Below are 19,343 nucleotides of genomic sequence, written 5' to 3'. Positions count from 1 at the left end.
CTAAGCTACCAAGCATTTAATCATAAATCTTCTCAAAAAAGTGTGAAATTCCGCCAAATGTTCAATCCAAGTAGGCTACGATAACACCTCTTGCACCACATGGTGGAGAGAGAAACAAACTGCCTCTTCTAGATGACTGACCCCAGAAAGCATCGTTACATGTTTTACATTCAGATTGCCCATGTTTATTCTGATGCATGACATCGGTGACAATCCTGTACATCATTGTTCTCATTTCAGTTTTCGGTGAATATAGTAAACACTAGCGTAGATTTGGACAATGCTTGACAGGCCATCAACCCCAAAGAACAAGACATAATGTTCTTAAAGTTCTTATATACCAAGGGGCCCATATAGGCTAGAGAGGCAGAATCAGTCATCAGCTTTATTGGCCCAGTCTGTAAACACATACATGAATTTGACACCGTTTTCTTTCTATGCTTTCAATGCAGTCATACAGAATAGAGATATAGATACAAAGATTAAACATATAAAAAAAACAATGAAGTTTGAAGAGTCTTGAGATGCTGGAATACATATGGGATGTTTAACAGGTCTTTATATGCATGAAGTAGGTGGACATGACAGGTGCGTGCATGTTTACAATATACTGCATATACAGCGGGCTTTGGTTCATATTGGACAATGATGATATGGTCAAAACTGTGTTTAAACTACGAAATGTATAATGGAATAAATATAATGAATGGCCAAATAATTAATGAGGTCCCAGGTAATATATAGCATTGTATTTTTTTTTATTGTGCTGAATTGTACTTGCCTGCAACTTTTGAAGACATGAGTGTCTAATATATATATTTTGGGGATATTTCTGTGTGTAGTACTCAGGTGGGGATGGGGACTTTGTCCATTAGAAGGTTAAAAACATGTCATCACCCATGTCCCCACCAATACACAGCACAAATGTCTTGATGGGTTGATAATTCAAATATTATTATGACTCAGTTTTTTATTAAATATGTACTCAACAGTCATTATCATATCTGGATGACCAGTACAGTTGGTTCATTAAAAATCCTTCTTGTGCGATGAGCACAAAGATAGCCTCCTGAATTCCCCCTCGAGCTAGACAGGGACGTGGGAACATGCTTTCAGCAAAGAACTGATCAATAACGCCAATCTTCTCAAGACTCTAACTCAAAAAAACTTTTTTAATTTATACTACAAAGGATTATGTTCGTCAACCTTTAATTGATAATCAGAGTGTTTCCAACTATTGGGTTCTGCATGCAAGCTTTATGTTTCATTTCAACACAGTGGTTTGACACTCCTTCAGCATTGGAATTTCATCTCATTGTCATTGCTGTTTACTCAAGATGAGGCCAGGCGTTAAAGTCGCTTTAGTGGGCAAGGGGATTTGTTAGTCAAACAATGACTTTACCCTTAAAACCAGTTGTACCTCTGTCACAGTTAGATAAACCAGGACAATTCCATTCATCAACCTAGGTTACTACTACCAAATATACATACTAAAAAAGGCAAAGCGATAATACTGACCTCCAATACATTCCTACATTCTCTATTCTGTCAATATTTCACAAGAACCCTGGAAGGTAAATAAATCGGTGGATGCATGGTTGATTATGATTTATTGTACTGTCATGCCCACACCCACATTCTGTGTGTCAAGATCTTCATGGGGTCCATAGGTCAATTTGCCTCCTCCCATATTTGGAATGATTTTGCTCCCTCTCACTGCCTGCCTCCCCCTCTTTGCCTCTTTTCCTCCTTTCCTCCATTCCAACACTCTATATAAAACACAGCTCATTCAGCAGATCTTCACTTTCTCCTCTACCGCTGACAGAGAAACACTGCCTCCGGCATCACTGAAACCACCACAACAACATGGCCTTTTACTCCAGCAGCAGCTCCATGAGGAGCTCACAAGGTGGAAGCCGGCTATCAGGCTCAGGCATGGGCTCAGGCATGGGCTCAGGCATGGGCATGAGAGCTATGAGTGTGTACGGGGGTGCAGGGGGCTCGGGCTCTCGTATCTCCAGCTCCAGTGCATCCAGGTCCTTCTCATCCGGTGGCGGTGGCGGCGGCGGTGGTTTCGGTGCCGGTGGCGGGTTCAACATGTCTGAAAGCATTGATTTGTCTACCAACGAGAAGGCCACCATGCAGAACCTGAACGACCGCCTGGCCACCTACCTGGCCAAGGTGCGCAGCCTGGAGTTGGCCAATTCTGACCTGGAGCTGAAGATCCGTCAGCTTCTGGATAGCAAGACTTCGCCAGCGGCCAGAGACTACGCTGCCTTCCAGCTCACCATCGCTGATCTCCAGGGCAAGGTAATTGCCTGACAGCATGTTATCTTCTTCAATACATGGCCTTTCCTTTACACATGACTCATGATGCTTTGTTTACCCGACCAAGTCACAGATAAGTTATGAAACCGGTTTTATTAGAATGTCGACAGGTGGAAGTGGAATTGCTTACTTACTATTGTAATCTGTCATCTTACATTCATAAATACTTAAAAAATGTGAGCAGATGTCAGAGACAAGTTGGACCGATGGATCCTAGCATCATAAGAAAGCCACCATTTTTCCCTCCAGATCCAGGATGCCATCTGTGGCAACAGCAGAGTCTACCTGTCCATTGACAATGCCAAGCTGGCTGCTGACGACTTCAGAGTCAAGTAAGTACTTCTCTTTGATCATAAAGTATATCCAACCATTTAGTATATTTCAAAGCAAAAGGATTGCAAAGCAAAAGTATTGCAAGTAAAAATAAAGAATGGTCTGCTCTGCAGGTATGAAAATGAGCTGGCTATGCGCCAGTCCGTCGAAGCAGACATCGCTGGGCTCAGAAGGGTTCTGGATGAGCTGACTATGGTCAGAACCGATCTGGAGATGCAGATTGAGGGCCTGAGAGAGGAACTGATCTTCCTCAAGAAGAACCACGAGGAGGTTAGTGACATCCTCCTCCTGGCGCCAAAACCCAGTGCTAGTTTTGACGTAGCCAACTTTAACCGTGACAGATATCAGAAAACCATTTGGAGAACATTTGACTAATTTAACTTCCTTGCACTTCAATAAAAATTCAAATTTCGTCTCTTTCCTCCTGTTTTTATTTTAATCACTTTCCCTGCTCATGCAAACATTAAACCTATATATTACAAGTGAGGCGAGGACAGGGGCAATGATGCATCCTTTGGATTTGTGTTTTTGTCCCTCCTCTAGGAGCTCCTGCTTGCGCGCACCCAGATGAGTGGACAGGTCAACGTAGAGGTGGATGCTGCCCCCCAGGTGGACCTCAGCAAGATCATTGCTGAAGTGAGGGAACACTACGAGACCGCGTCCGCCAAGAGCCAAAAAGAACTGGAGGCATGGTTCCAGACTAAGGTAGGCAAAACATTTGCGCTTATATGAAAATGTATGAACCTTTCTACTGAATTTCTTCGACTTTTACTCCTAGATACACAACAAGACATGATGATTGATAAACACATGACTCAAAACTTTTCTTTCCCCCCCCTGAAATAGTCAGAGAATCTCCAAACGGAAGTCGTAGTCAGCACACAGACTCTCAATACATCCAGGTCTGAGATGACGGAGGTCAAGAGAACTCTGCAGAGCCTTGAGATCGAACTGCAGTCACAGCTCAGCATGGTAAACCAAACATTATGAAATCATCTGATCCGTATAATATCACTGATGACCTGATTGATTTAACTGCACCTGATCCAAAGTCAAGACTATTGTTATCACTGAGCAACCTGACCGTTTGCTTTGGCTGATTTGTGTCCATGTGTAGAAATCGTCGCTGGAGGGCTCCTTGGCAGAGATCTCGAGCCGCTACTCCATGTCTCTGGCTGGCTACCAGAACCAGGTGACCAACATGGAGGAGCAGCTGGTGCAGCTCAGAGCCGATCTGGGCCGACAGGGACAGGAGTACCAGATGCTGCTGGACATCAAGACCAGACTGGAGATGGAGATCGCTGAGTACAGAAGGCTGTTGGACGGGGATATGTCTTCCAGGTGAGGGGGACCATTTCACATTTTTGAGAGAGACTCTGATGACTGTACGTACGTGCTGTGACATTCAGGGAAGGAGAATATGACATTAACACAAAACCTCAACCTGTGTTTATATATAAATTGTGTTTCTCCTATCCTCAGCATGATTTCCAAAAGCAGCTCAAGCAACACAAGCAGCTCAACAAGCACAGTAACAACAAAGGTGGTGACCATCATTGAAGAGGTGGTGGATGGCGTCCTGGTCAGCAGCGAAACTTGCTAGAAACCATGATAAAGCCAGCCAGAAGTGCTCTCAACACTCACAAACCATAACCTGATTCTATTTGTCTATCAGGCTTAACCCCTGACCAACATCATAGACCAACGGAAAAGCAAAATAAAGTGTTGAAACTTACCTGGTGTCCCTTGATTTTTTTCTTAAAACATGAGAAAAGTGCTGTCTTTACTTTACCCTGTTGGAATTTTGATGCCTTGCTCGAGAATATGGAAGCAGGGCTCATATTAGTTGACATTGGGAACTGACCTTTGGGTCAAGGACAACTGCCCTAAAGAATCATTTGCAATTCCAGTATAAATAACTGTTATGTAGCATGGTTGCCACAATAAAGTTGATAAGGCTTCGTTGCCATTGCCTGCACAACGGGACACTAGGAAGATGTAGGCCTGAGGCTCAATGGATAGACAATAATTTACCGTTAACATAAATAGATTTCTGGGTAGATTTTGTGTAATATGACTTCCAACTTCCAAGTAAAACAGGTAGTTTGAATGACAAAATAAGATAGTCAGCTACGTGTTTGCAGGTTGAATAGTTCTTGGATGGAAAACATGATATCCTATGGTCAAACGTTTTGGGGGGTCACAACCACTCACAACATGCATTATTAGTATTGAATTATATTGGAATGTCAAATAACTAATGTAATACATTTTTGGGGCATTCAATATTGAATTGGTGCATAATATGACAGCTAACCTATACCTATAATCTGCAAGCTCATGTTTTATTTGCTCTGGCATATCTGCTGGGCCCCACCCATTCAGACATATTCTGCATTCAGCCATGTTAAGGTTGGATAGCTGCTGGACCCAAGAGCAGAATACAGACAGGACTGGGGTTGGAGTAATGAACAGGTTTATTTGGAGCAGACCAGGGGTGAGGCAGGGGGCAGGTTGGGGAGCATCAGGCTGGAGGGAGTGAGGCCGGCAGGCTGGAGGTGTTGACCCACAAAACACAAAGGCAAAAGGAAACAACAGGAGAATAAACGACTAGTAATGTGAATACTGGAGCCATGTATGAATAACTACCACTGAAGTTTGATGCTCGATCTGGCAACGACAGCAGGGAAAACAGGTGCATTTGAAGGGGAGTTGATGAGCTGATGCAGGCCAGGTGTGAAGTGAACAGTTGAGTTTAGCAGGCACAGCACGGAGACAAACATGGGATGTGGCCGGCACATGGGGAGAACACACAGCAGAAGAGCTGTGGCTATGACAAACCATTTTGCACTCAACAGAATATCTAAACACATGTTGTCGGTGCACATCAGGCAGTTCATTCACTCTTGACCTGACTTGGTTATCAAAAACCCTATTAAATGAAAGGGGAGTAGTCAGCCACCTAGGGACATGATGAACGTGGCTGGGCTACATCTAGTGCTGTGCCTTTGCTGTGGGTCATTTAGGTTCTACTCATTAGCTAAATGCATTTTTCCGGTTTTTGGATAACCCTTAAATAATGCAAAATAATTCAGCAGAGTTGTCAGATGTGTGATAATTTGTCTTGGAACAATCATTTGGTATCAATAATATTAAACTCCCATAATGTGACTTGGTATAGTAGTGTGGTCAATGGCTTACTTAAAGAAATGTTTCCATCTCTATGCACAAAAAAAGATTTTAAAACAACCAATTTAAAAGAAGTGCGCATTTAAACACAACACACATAAACAGGCCATGTGATTGGCGCTCAAGTAACAAAATATGTGAGAAACACTGAGTTAACCTGTACATACATCTTTTAAATTTGACAGAACATGGCAGCAAACACCACACGTAATAAGTGCATAACAGCAGTTACAAACACATTAGAATCCAATATGCACAGAGAGAATCAGAAACACATGAGCATGTATATGTAATTAAGTGTAAAGCTGACCTCCCAGCTTGGGAGAACACAAATGGGGCCAGTGCATGCTCAGGGGAATCAACTATAGCAGCATCAGGTTCCAGAACAGAGTCCCTGGCCGTGTTAATAATGAACGAGCTAGCGGGGTTCCCAGGGCTGGCAGCATCCCTCTGCAATGTGGAAGGTGGGTGCCAAATTATAGTTCACATGCAGGTTGTAGCACCTTACCCTGTCTTAATTAAAGGTCAAGAGGTTCATGCCAAAATGGGCTATAAATCTGATATGTGACTCCTTCCTCGTCGATCCTGTCCATTCGTTGATTTACCAAATAAGGCCCCCTCCAGTGGGGAGCTGGTTTATGACAGCTCTCTTTGGTATTGTTTATTTAGACACATATCCCCGACCTACTAAGGCAGGGGTGTCCAAACTTTTTTCAAAGGGGGCCATATTTGAAAAATGTAAATACCTCGAGGGCCGAATGCCTCTCCCGTCATATCTTTGGATATAACCCTACAGTCACATACAAACTAAATTGCATTTCATCATTTTTATTTAACGAGGGTTAGGGTTAGGGTTAGGATTAGTCTGCAATAGACTTCAATTTGACGATAACAAATGCTAGAAGAAAAAAAGACTTCACAACTTGTATATCACACACAAGGAACAAGTATTGAGGAATAGCTGTCCAAGTTCATTTGAGAAGACATGCATGATTTCATGACTACTTTTTGACCATACCAAATTCACATAAACTGTATTACAACAATTGCAGTCAAATAAAAATATTGTCTTTTCTTCAATTTCATTAACTCAGAACAATAGGAAACTACCAACAATTTGACCATAAAAAATGCGCGTGCAAAAAAATACAATAGGTCTCTAACAATTACCAGATGACACCAACAAGCGAGAAGTGAGAAATACACTGTAAACCCGAACTTGTTGTTTCAACTTAAAAATGTGAGCGTCCATGCTGCCTTGAAATTGTAGGTCAAGACAACTAAGACAATAAGTTAACTTAAATAGATATTGCTATTTGACTCAACTCCATCTTCAGTCCATATTACTTGAAACCGTTAGGTGACATTACTTAACCTTGAGTCAATACTACAAGAATTCAATAGTTGATTAAACTTAAATAGCATTATAAGTAACATACATTTTTTGTTGATGCAACTGCAAAACTAGTGAGTTGTAGGCCTACTTACATTTATGAACTGATTGAATATAAACTGCAATCAAGATTACTTAAATGTATAAGTTGATTTAACTGATATACTAGTGAGTTACTTACATTTATTAACTGATGAAAATAAAGCCCAATCAAGATAACATTTAAATGTATGAGTTGAATGTAGGAATACGTCCATGCAATTGCTACACACTAAAGAATTGACGCTGGCTTGTTCTTATGATATGGGACTGGCATATGAAATGACTAAACAAAATGCACAGCAGTGGTCACACAAGTCGTTCAAGGCTAAAGGTACGAACACACCAAACGCGTATCCCGCGTACGACGCGTATAAAATCGGCAATTTTTCCATAGGGAACCATTGGTTTACGCGCGTATGAGCTGCGTACACGCGTTACATGCGCTAAAGCAACATTTTACCCGCGTTAAGGCGGCTGCATGCTTCAGCGTTGGTGTTACGTTGTTGCGCAAAATTTACTCAAAGCAATTCATGCTCCCTTTTAGGTTGCGCGTGTTGCGCGTGTTGCCAAGGAATTTACCGCCAGAACAGTAGGTGGAGTAATATGTGGAGTAAAGTTTTTCGTTGAAGACGACCTCGAGAATGACGTCTTTGTCTGTGGGAGTCGTTGGTTTGTTTATGTGCCAGATCGTGTTCTCCCCATACAGTGAATGATGGCAACAGACAGAGGAACAGGGGTGATGAAGTTGTTGATCATTGGGGTTGTATAAATGTGCATATGGCGGTATGAAAACAGGAAATGTGATACTCCAGACAGGAAGTAGTAACCAGACCAGTCTGGTCTGAAAAGTCTAGAAAAATCGCCCGACGCACGCAAGACGTGAGAAGATGCGCAAGGGGTGCGCAAGGGTGCGCAAGGGCCTCTTGCGCTTGCGCTTACGCTTACGTAACTGAGCATTAATCGGCCTTTAGCCGCGTATGAGCCGCGTATATATACGCGCGTACATATACGCGCGTATGCTTCTGTGCAAGGGTCACTACTCTCTGCCAGTGACGTCGGGTCAAGCTCCACGCTGATTGGCTATTGCGGCTAAGTATCACGCGTATGAGCGTAAAAAGTTAAATTTTTTGAACTCCTCGCGTACGTGCGTATATGTACGCGCGTATATATACGCGCGTATATATACGCGCGTATATATACGCGCGTATATATACGCGCCTCATACGCCCCATACGCGAGTAAAATGTTGCTTGGTACGCATGATACGCGTGTACGCACCTCATACGCGCGTAAACCAATGGTTCCCTATGGAAAAATTGCCGATTTTATATGGCAAGCCATCCCCACCAGAAAACGGCATCATTTAGACGCGTATCACCTTCATTACGCCGTAAAAAACGCCGTAAAATGTAGTTTATTTTACGCCGTCATGCGCAAAAAAGCGCCGCTTTTTACGCCGCAAGAGAGCTGAGCCGCAAGGCAAAGCTCTCGATCTACCGGTCGATCTTCGTTCCTATCCTCACCTATGGTCATGAGGGTTGGGTGATGACCGAAAGGACGAGATCGTGGGTTCAAGCGGCCGAGATGAGTTTTCTCAGAAGGGTGGCTGGTGTCTCCCTTAGGGATAGGGTGAGAAGCTCAGCCATCCGTGAGGAACTCGGATTAGAGCCGCTGCTCCTTTACTTGGAAAGGAGTCAGCTGAGGTGGTTCGGGTATCTGGTAAGGATGCCCACTGGGCGCCTTCCTTGGGAGGTGTTTCAGGCCCGTCCAGTGGGAAGGGGGGGACCTCGGGGAAGACCCAGGACTAGGTGGAGAGATTATATCTCAACACTGGCCTGGGAACGCCTCGGGATCCCACCGTCAGAGCTTGTCAATGTGGCCCGGGAAAGGGAAGTCTGGAGCCCCCTGCTTGAGCTGCTCCCCCCGCGACCCGACCCCGGATAAGCGGACGAAGATGAGATGAGATGAGATGAGATGAGATGAATAAAAATACATATAAAGACGTTTCAAACGTTCCATTGAGTCTCTCGCATTCTACAATGGCCAGCTTTATGGTTTCCCATGGGAGCCGGCGACTAGTCTGCGAGTGGACTATCTGAAACTAAATCGGATACTAGAATTCTTCTTTGAAGGTTGTGCTCCACACAGAACCTCCTCACCGTCATAACGGAGCACTTCGGGGCACTAGATTTCAGGCCCGTCCAGTGGGAAGGGGGGGACCTCGGGGAAGACCCAGGACTAGGTGGAGAGATTATATCTCAACACTGGCCTGGGAACGCCTCGGGATCCCACCGTCAGAGCTTGTCAATGTGGCCCGGGAAAGGGAAGTCTGGAGCCCCCTGCTTGAGCTGCTCCCCCCGCGACCCGACCCCGGATAAGCGGACGAAGATGAGATGAGATGAGATGAGATGAGATGAATAAAAATACATATAAAGACGTTTCAAACGTTCCATTGAGTCTCTCGCATTCTACAATGGCCAGCTTTATGGTTTCCCATGGGAGCCGGCGACTAGTCTGCGAGTGGACTATCTGAAACTAAATCGGATACTAGAATTCTTCTTTGAAGGTTGTGCTCCACACAGAACCTCCTCACCGTCATAACGGAGCACTTCGGGGCACTAGATTGCTTTAGAGCGGTATACTGATCGCGTCGTGTGTCTTTCCAGTGTCAAATAGCCTAGTTCACGAATAAAATCACCATGAGGTTCAAGTGCGGCCATAACTAAGGCTAAATATAATTAGACAGTCTATTGCTGGTTAAGGTGGTTGGCTCTTTTTTCTTCGCTGTGTTCTGCCTTCTGGTGTAGCCTATAACTATGTATGTATCTATTTTTGTTTTTCTGTTTCGGGTTTAAAAAACCAACACACAAAACACAGAAACACAAATGCCGTTTATTTGTTTATTCCTTTTGCCCTTTTTCAGATTCAAAACCAAGTCAGAAAAAACTAAAAACAATCCTGTTAATTGTTTTTTCTGATTTTGTTTTAAATCTGAATATTCAAAGAACGAACCATACACGGATTCTCCTACCTCCTATATTCTATCACTTTACTGACACACACAATGTGTGGCAGTAAAGTGACAAGATCATTCCATAGACAAAAATCTTTCCATACAACTTATTTAATTTTGGATAGTCATTGCACAGCTGTAACCGAGTATTCTCATTATAGCCTAGTTATATCCTAGTTTTGCATATTTATACATTGCATCCTATTTTCATATTTCATGTGGCATCTGTATTTTTATGTAGGCTACAGCATCTGTATTAACAAGACACCTAGATGATCTGGCTGGCTGACTAAAAAGGCACTGAATTTGGAACTTATAACACAGGAGGTCTGGCTTGCGGACTAAAAAGCATGGCGATCATAAAAGCGTGACCATCTGACAAAAGCACAAATCTGACAATAAATGGATTCGATCCGACAACCTCTTCCCTACATAGCAAGCGTCTCTATCGATTGGACCACGCGTTATCACAACATTGAAACTGCATTTACTAATATATATATCTATATCTATATGAATATGACGCTACAACTAACACCAAATGAGAGGAGATCTGTGTTGAACTGATTTGGTCTGCTTGTCTTGTTCAGCGATTGGGCGCAAACACTTCAAATGCATTGGCTGTGAGAAAAGAAGGGCGGAGATTATTAGCATACTAGAGAAACGCCGTATTTTACGGCGTTGTGATGTGCACAAAAGCGCCGTATTTTACGCGCGGTTTGATGTTCAAAACGGCGCTTTTTACGCACGCTCTTGAAAGGCTCAATTGCGGCGTAAAAAGCTGCGTTTTTTGCGCATGACAGCGTATTTTACGGCGTTTTTCTACATTTTACGGCATTTTTTACGGCGTAATGAAGGTGATACGCGTCTAAATTATGCCGTTTTCTGGCGGGGATGACTTGCCATAATTTTATACGCGTCTATACGCGAGGTACGCGCTTGGTGTGTTTGCACCTTTACGCTCATACGCATGACGATTAGCCGCGTTGCCCAATCAGCGTTGAGCTTGACCCGACGTCACTGGCAGAGAGTAGTGAGCTTGGACAGAAGCATACGGCCGACATCTTTATTTATTCTGTGTGGAAATAGTAACATAGTTACGCCATTAAATGCTTTTATGGAAAAAAAAATAGCGAGAAATGTGCATTTTACTTTCATAATGTTCGCTCGGTGAATGTGAAGGATGTTTGGTTTGATAGTTATGACGAAGAGGGAACGCTCCGTTCACTTGCATGGACAGAGTCTCTGGTTACTAAGCAACCTCAACATCTTGGCGGACTATATATCTGCTGATCAACACTACGAATGTTGGAAACACACCAGACACACCATGTGAAGTTATTTAACCCGATTATTGTTATTTATATCCGAGATTATTTAATCTAACCCGATCTAAACTCTATCACCCAAACACAGCGGCGTTTGGGTTTCCTACCTCGGACTCCAGCGCAGCCACGGCCGAGAACTTTCTTTATTCTGGGTGGAAATAGTAACATAGTTACGCCATTAAATGCGTTTATGGAAACATTTTAAGCGAGAAATGTGCATTTTACTTTCGTAATGTCCGCTCGGTGAATGTGAAGGATGTTTGGTTTAATAGTTATGACGAAGAGGGAACGCTCCGTTCACTTGCATGGACATGGACTCATCTAGGCGCGTAGGAGCGTAGGCGCGTAGCTGCGTAGGACCATTTTTGACACAAAATGGTCAAGCAACATTTTAGCTGCGTTACGCGCGTAAATCTTTACGCGGGTACGCGTTTGGTGTGTTCGTACGTGCGAACACACCAAGCGCGTACCTCGCGTACCTCACGTACCATGTACGCGCGTTACGCAGCTAAAATGTTGCTTGACCATTTTGTGTCAAAAATGGTCCTACGTACGCAGCTACGCGCCTGTGGCTGCGCTGGATTTAGGAGTCCGAGGAAGGAAACCCAAACGCCGCCGTGTTTGGGTGCATGATAGAGCTTGGATCGGGTTAGATTAAATAAATCTCGGATATAAATAACAATAATCGGGTTAAATAACTTCACATGGTGTGTCTGGTGTGTTTCCAGCATTCGTAGTGTCGGCAGAGAAATAGTCTGCCAAGACGTTGAGGTTGCTTAGCAACCAGAGACTCTGTCCATGCAAGTGAACGGAGCGTTCACTCTTCGTCATAACTATCAAACCAAACATCCTTCACATTCACAGAGTGAACATTATGAAAGTAAAATGCACATTTCTCGCTAAAAATGTTTCCATAAACGCATTTAATGGCGTAACTATGTTACTATTTCCACCCAGAATAAAGAAAGATGTCGGCCGTATGCTTCTGTGCAAGGGTCACTACTCTCTGCCAGTGACGTCGGGTCAAGCTCCACGCTGATTGGCTATTGCGGCTAAGTATCACGCGTATGAGTGTAAAAAGTTCAATTTTTTGAACTCCTCGCGTACGCGCGTATATGTACGCGCGTATATATACGCGCCTCATACGCCCCATACGCGAGTAAAATGTTGCTTGTTACGCATGATACGCGTGTACGCACCTCATACACGCGTAAACCAATGGTTCCCTATGGAAAAATTGCCGATTTTATACGCGTCTATACGCGAGGTACGCGCTTGGTGTGTTCGCACCTTTACGCACTTAGGGACGCAGTCGAAGCCCAGTTAAACAAAATGGAGGCTGATGGGGTTATTACACCTGTTAATTTCAGTGAATGGGCTGCACCCACTGTAAACATCCCAAAAGTAGATCATACAGTGAGAATGTGGGGACTATAAAGTGTCTATTAACCCCTGGCTTGAAGTAGATCAGTACCCCATACCAAAACCGCAGGATTTTGTTTGCAAAACTATCAGGAGGTGAAAGATTCACAAAGCTTGGTTTATCACAAGCATACCAACAAGTAGAGCTAGAATAGAGTTCTAAACAGTACTTGACCATAAACACACAAAAGGGCTGTACCAAGTAAACAGGCTGCCCTATGGTGTGGCCAGTGCACCTGCAATATTCCAAAAGCTAATGGATCAAGTTCTGCAGGGCATAGATGGTGTAATCTGTTATTTAGATGACATATTGATCATAGGCCAGGACTCAGAATCACACAGGAAAAACCTGGAAGAAGTGCTGAAAAGACTAAAAAACCACTACCTCAGGGTTAACAAAAATAAATGTGCCTTCTTTCAGCACAGTGTATCATATTTGGGACACGTCATTGATGCAGAGGGAATTCACCCAATGCAAGAAAAATGTGAAGCTATTGCTAAGGCAGCCGTTCCCACAACTACCACTGAGCTTAAGTCTTTCTTATTACTGCTGAGTTATTATGGAAAGTTCATTCCAAACCTTTCTACCATAGTAGGTAGAAAGGTTTGGATGACAGGGTTACTGCAGAAAGATGTAAAGTGGGAGTGGTCAGCATCACGCCAGAAGGCATTTGAGGAAGCTAAAAAACAGCTTATGTCTAACAGAGTCCTTGTTCACTACAACTCAGACCTGCCACTCTTGTGATGCTTCACCAGTAGGGGTAGGTGCAGCGATCTCACACAAAATGCCGGACGGCAGTGAAAAACCAGTAGCTTTTGCGTCTTGGATGCTTACCAGCACTGAGAAAAACTATTCACAGATAGAAAAAGAAGCACTTGGCCTGGTTTTTGGAGTACTGACATTTCATGAATACTTGTATGGTCGTAAGTTTACACTGATAACAGACCATAAGCCATTACTGAAGATCTTAGGTCCAAAAACCGGGGTACCTCCCTTAGCTGCAGCTAGGATGCAGAGATGGTCCTTGAATTTAGCTGCTTATACCTATGAGATACAGTACAAACGATCTGAAGATCATGGAAATGCAGACGCATTATCAAGACTACCAATAACAAACGACAGTTTTCCCACACCAAACCCAGTATTCAGAGTGTCTTATTTCAACAGTCTGCCTTTAACGGCAAAAGATATTGCACAGGAAACAAAGAGACCCTGTACTAGCTAAAGTAAAGCAACATATTTTGTCAGGTTGGCCAAAGTATGTTCCAGATGAGGCTTTAAAACCATATGCAAAACGCAAGTTGGACCTTACTGTTGAAGAGGGCTGTGTACATTTGGGTTTTCGGGTGGTCATACCAGAAAAGCTGCAAAGCAGGTTAGTGGCAGAGTTACATGACCAACCCGGTATCACGCGATTGCGTGCTCATGCGCACGAACGTTAATCTATTGAAGCGTGTTCCAGAGTACGATAGTCCGACTTTTTGCGTGCTACACAGAACGAAATGTAAACCAATGCTTTCTGAATGGGAGTGTTGTCAGACAATGAACATGCTCCACAAAACGCTACGAGAGAGAGAGAAAGAGAGAGAGGGAGGGACAGAGAGAGAGAGAGAGAGAGCGAGAGAGAGGCTTCAGAAAGGGTGTGCGCAGATAGTACAGTGCACCCTAGTTATGTTTATGCCAAAACCACAAATGCTATATGTATATATATATATATTGCCTAATTATATATATTGCCTATATATATGTATAGGCTATATATATAATTAGGCTATAATTATATTATTTAGCGTGTAATGAGACAATCTATAGCCAAATTGTCGAAGATGCCCGAGAATCTCCGAGGATATCAGCATGGGAAATCGGCGAATCAGACCCATGAACCTATAAAGAAAGACATCATCTCAAGCGGGAGAGAACGTTTGCGGTGCTGGTTTGTGTCACGTAAGTACAGTGCCGTGTTCCAATACCCGTACTGTCCGTTCTTACTAGCCAAAATTTGAGTACGCAGTACGTTCCAATTCAGATCCGGCGAAAAGAAGTATACTTCAAGGACCCGGATGCCGTACTCAAAACGGGCTAATCGTGAAGTGTGGATCGAAGGACACTCCCCGTACTCAACGGCAGCCATCTTAGCTACGTAGCAAAAGAGGCGGAGCCAGGCTGAGCCAAAGTCGGCGCATTTCCCACATTAATAGAGTCATTTTGTAGTTTTTATAGTTTTTATAGCTTTTTATAGCTGCTAGGCGTAAAGAGTTCACCGTTCAAAGCGGGATGTTTATTGCGGGGGAGGAGCCACGGCGGCAAACGTGATCGTAATTTCCGGTTAGTGCACCACGGAGTACTCGATTTGGAACAGCACTCACATCTGAAAAATGAACGTAGTAGACAGTGCGGATAGTATACTTCCTTTCAGTATACTCATGGAAGTACGGGTATGGTCTCACGAAAATACCTGACACTGTCACGTTATTTAATCTATTGAAACGTGATCAGGGACACGTAGGCCTATTTTCTAAATTTTGTATTTCAATTGGAAGTAGGCTATTTGTCGTGTCACTAAGCATGACTTCCAAACTAAGGTTCTGTCCGGTAGCGTTCTCCCAAATGTCCCTTATGGAGCGCCGTACAGATCATTCATTGTTGAAAATTGTCTGTGATAATTAACAAATGACAGCTTTTGGCCACCCGTTTCTATTTAAAATTGTCTGTGATAACTAACAATACGACTGCTTTTGGCCACCCGTTTCTACTTTCACCTTTGATACTGAGAAATTGTGACAATACACAGATATATTAAATGCAGGTGCGCTGCTCTGTAGGCAAACCGCGAAGGAAAAAAGGGTAGCTGCTTCATCTGTTCTTTTTAGAATTGTATGTCTTGATGTTTATTTTATCTAGCCATATATTCTCTTGTTTTTGGCTATGTGAATGAACGTCCGCGTCGATGCCTCGATCGCAAGTCCAGTGTCACGAGCGGACGTTGCCATGACATCTAGAAATCATACCGTATTTACAGAGGTGTCAAGTAACGAAGTACAAATACTTTGTTACCTTACTTAAGTAGAAATTGTGGGTATCTATACTTTACTGGAGTAATTATTTTTCAGCCTACTTTTTACTTCTACTTCTTACATTTCCACACACTTATCTGTACTTTCTACTCCTTACTTTTTAAAAATGGCATTATTTCTCCTATTTATGTTTGTCATGTTATCAAAAGCAATAAAGGCTTTTGATAACATGCCTCAGAAGTCTGACTTTTTGCACCATTCCAATATTTACAGGGAATTAGTCATCATATCTTCCGCTCCATGAAACACATGTTAATGCTCAGTAGTACACATATATGGTACTTTAATGTATTTGCATTGTACTAATATGCGTTCATTTTCAATGGGCATAAATGTGTCTGAAACAGGTGCATCCCAATTTTTTCAACATTAACATTATAGTCATTAGATGGCCTTTACAAAAATGTTTTTTTGGGGGAAGTGGGGCAGTGTGCTATAGAGGTGGGCTGTGTGTGTGTCACTAATTCACGGATGGGATAAATGCAGAGACCAAATTCCTTGTATGTGTGAGCATACTTGGCAAAAAAGCTGATTGTAATTCTATAGGCCCCTATGGCATGGCCTAAGCTTTTGTCCTTAATGGCATTTTTCCCCCTTGCATTACTTTTACTTTAATACTTTGAAACCAGTACTTTTATACTTTTACTTAAGTAAAAAGCTTGAGTTGATACTTCAACTTCTACAGAAGTATTTTTAAACGCTAGTATCTATACTTCTACTTGAGTAATGAATGTGAATACTTTTGACACCTCTGCGTATTTAATGGGTTGTAGTGAGTGTAACATAATTCACCTAAAGTATTTTGTTATGTGTTGTTCTTTCAATTGTGTTAGGCATGTCGTTTACTATCTTGGTGGTTCAGGGATCGCTGTCCCTTTTAAGGATTACGAGCGTCTCATGACGTCAGAGCCCATGCGGGATTTGTTTACCTTTAGCACGTTTTGATTTCCTGTTTCTCTCTTACTAAATAAACGAGTCACCCAACTGTGTGCTCAACGTGCGAAATTGTATCTCTCACTTATGGCAATTTCCACAGGGTTGTCATTAATATTGATGTGTAGGGGTTGTTTATAACTCGTGAATAATATTGTTTAGACCACGGTCTGAGGGAATACTCTGATTCTGATTGGCTGCAGTGCGTGCATTAACTCCTGATATAGCCCTACAGACACCTGCTAAGTAGTTCCAGTCAGTGTTTAGATTCTCTGCCCGAGCCCGAGCCCGAGCCCGACCCGGCCCGGGCCGATATTTCCCACCACTATACTCGGGCCGGGCCTTTGATCGAGCGTTTTTATTTTTATTTTACCATTGGTTTATTGGCCTAATCTGAGGAGAAATCTATGCCATAAACAGAAATATTATAGGCCTTTATTACACGGGTCTTCTCAATGCCGTGGAACGCTCCGTTCATGGGTAGTAGTCCGGTGACTTGTCTATCCCAGCGTCTTCCGTTGCTAAGCGACGTCACCGTCTTTGCGGACAAATTATTTCTCTGCTGATCAACACTACGAATGGCCAAAAGACTTGTATCCCCCCCCCCCTTAAATAAATACTATGGCAGAATTATTATTATTATTATTATTATTATTATTATTATGATTTTTCCATGCTACACAGAACGAAATGTAAACCCATGCAAATAAAGACTTCATGGTCATAATAATTTAAATATCATTAATATCCTGAGTGTGTAAGGTGGTATTCAATTTCTTTCAACGGGGCTGCATCCAGTCACTTGACCGTTATGGTTGCTATGGTGGTTGCTATCGACCGCCCCCTCTAATCCTTACATGGCTCTAAAAACCACGCGGCAAAGGAGCTGCCATCCATTGTGTTGTTTTTGTCGTAAACTAGGGTCCGATGGTTAGAAAATAGGCAGATATTCCAAGGTATCCTTAAAAGGCAGCTTGGATGTTTTTATTTTCTGCAGTTTAGACTTCTACTATAACCTATTTTGGAAAGCAAAACACCAATCTCATTGATTTAACGAGGCAGGGTCATTTGAAACAATTTATTAAATAAATATTTGTGAGATGTCATTACTTCTCCTGAGTTTGCTTCCTATTTATGTTGAGGATACACCCCTACTGTCCACAAGCATCACCCCCCCCCCCCCCTCCCCATATGGATTTGGAGAATTGTTGCCATGTCCCAGTGGTGGAGGTATCATATATATGAAAGAGGGCATTCAATTATACTATAATGATCAATTAGGAGGCCGAAGCCCTAAAGGAAATGATGCAATAGGTGACTGAGGGTCAACATTTGAGAACCCCTTTTATCAAAGGGGGTCTCAAAGGACTCATACGCTTCAACCTGTGGCTCCAGCCCTACGGGAAATGACTCAGCAAGTGCTCCATCTCGTTGCACCTGCACCCAGCGGCTCGCTTGCAAGATTTTGGCCTGAAGTTCTTCCCAGACCTACACCCTAGCCATCCAACATGCATATCTGAGAATCAGGCCTCTCTTTAATAATGACAAAAAGTTATGAGAGAAATACACATGAACTTTTGTTATCTCATAAGCGGCGTGGTACCGGCTCCTTTTGACCTTTTGACCCCAGACTTCAAAAACGTGGCCACAGGCCAGCTGTGTCTACACACCTTGAGCCAAAAATGTACACTTCCATCCCACAAAAAATGGGGACTAGAAACTAACCTCTGTCTTATCTACATTTACTGTACTGTTGGAGGTCACGCCCCTTTTCCGGCCTTTTCGAGATAGCCAGGGATACTTAAATGTTTACACACATTTCCCGGGGCCCCGAGAACGACATATCCGAGATTTGGAGTTCTAGCCCTTAGAGAAAAAAAGTTTACCCAAATGGACTGTCATTTGGACAAAGCCCCTCAGAAGTGTTGCCTGCAAGAACTAATGGTTCAGAATGTGGTGGAAAAACAGTTTTTGAGATAGGAAGGTCCTACCGCCCTGAAATTTGAATACCTTATTCTAGGGCCTAACTGGGACCCCCGCACCGAAACTTGGCCCGGTCGGACCCCGAGGGCAGGAAGGGGAGGCCCTTCCTGCCTGAAACTTGGCCCAGTCGGACCCCGAGTGCAGGAAGGTGGGGCCTGGACTTTCATAATCTTCGCTTGGTGAATGTGAAGGATGTTTGGTCGGATGTTATGACGAAGAATCTTAATGTGAATGGGAATATTCTATAAATGTCTTGATATCATCTTTCGTCTCAACAGTTCTGCTGCAGCCGCTTTAAGTCTCA

At 43.1% G+C, this 19,343-nt stretch overlaps 1 protein-coding gene across 1 annotated transcript; it reads left to right on the top strand.

Moving 5' to 3' along the window:
- Nucleotides 1–1,732: 1,732 nt before the first annotated feature.
- On the top strand, nt 1,733–4,412 carry LOC130375388 (keratin, type I cytoskeletal 13-like). The gene is made up of 7 exons (XM_056582284.1): nt 1,733–2,310; nt 2,578–2,660; nt 2,775–2,931; nt 3,205–3,366; nt 3,508–3,633; nt 3,779–4,002; nt 4,144–4,412. The coding sequence occupies exons 1-7, from the start codon at nt 1,867–1,869 to the stop codon at nt 4,262–4,264; spliced, it is 1,317 nt and encodes a 438-aa protein (XP_056438259.1). The 5' UTR covers nt 1,733–1,866; the 3' UTR covers nt 4,265–4,412.
- The last annotated feature ends 14,931 nt before the right edge of the window (nt 4,413–19,343 follow it).

This window comes from Gadus chalcogrammus, chromosome 2 (assembly GCF_026213295.1).
Source record: "Gadus chalcogrammus isolate NIFS_2021 chromosome 2, NIFS_Gcha_1.0, whole genome shotgun sequence".
NCBI classification, from domain to species: Eukaryota; Metazoa; Chordata; class Actinopteri; order Gadiformes; family Gadidae; genus Gadus; species Gadus chalcogrammus.
Note: the sequence above shows the minus strand (reverse complement) of the source record. Positions and strands in the feature narration are given on the sequence as shown.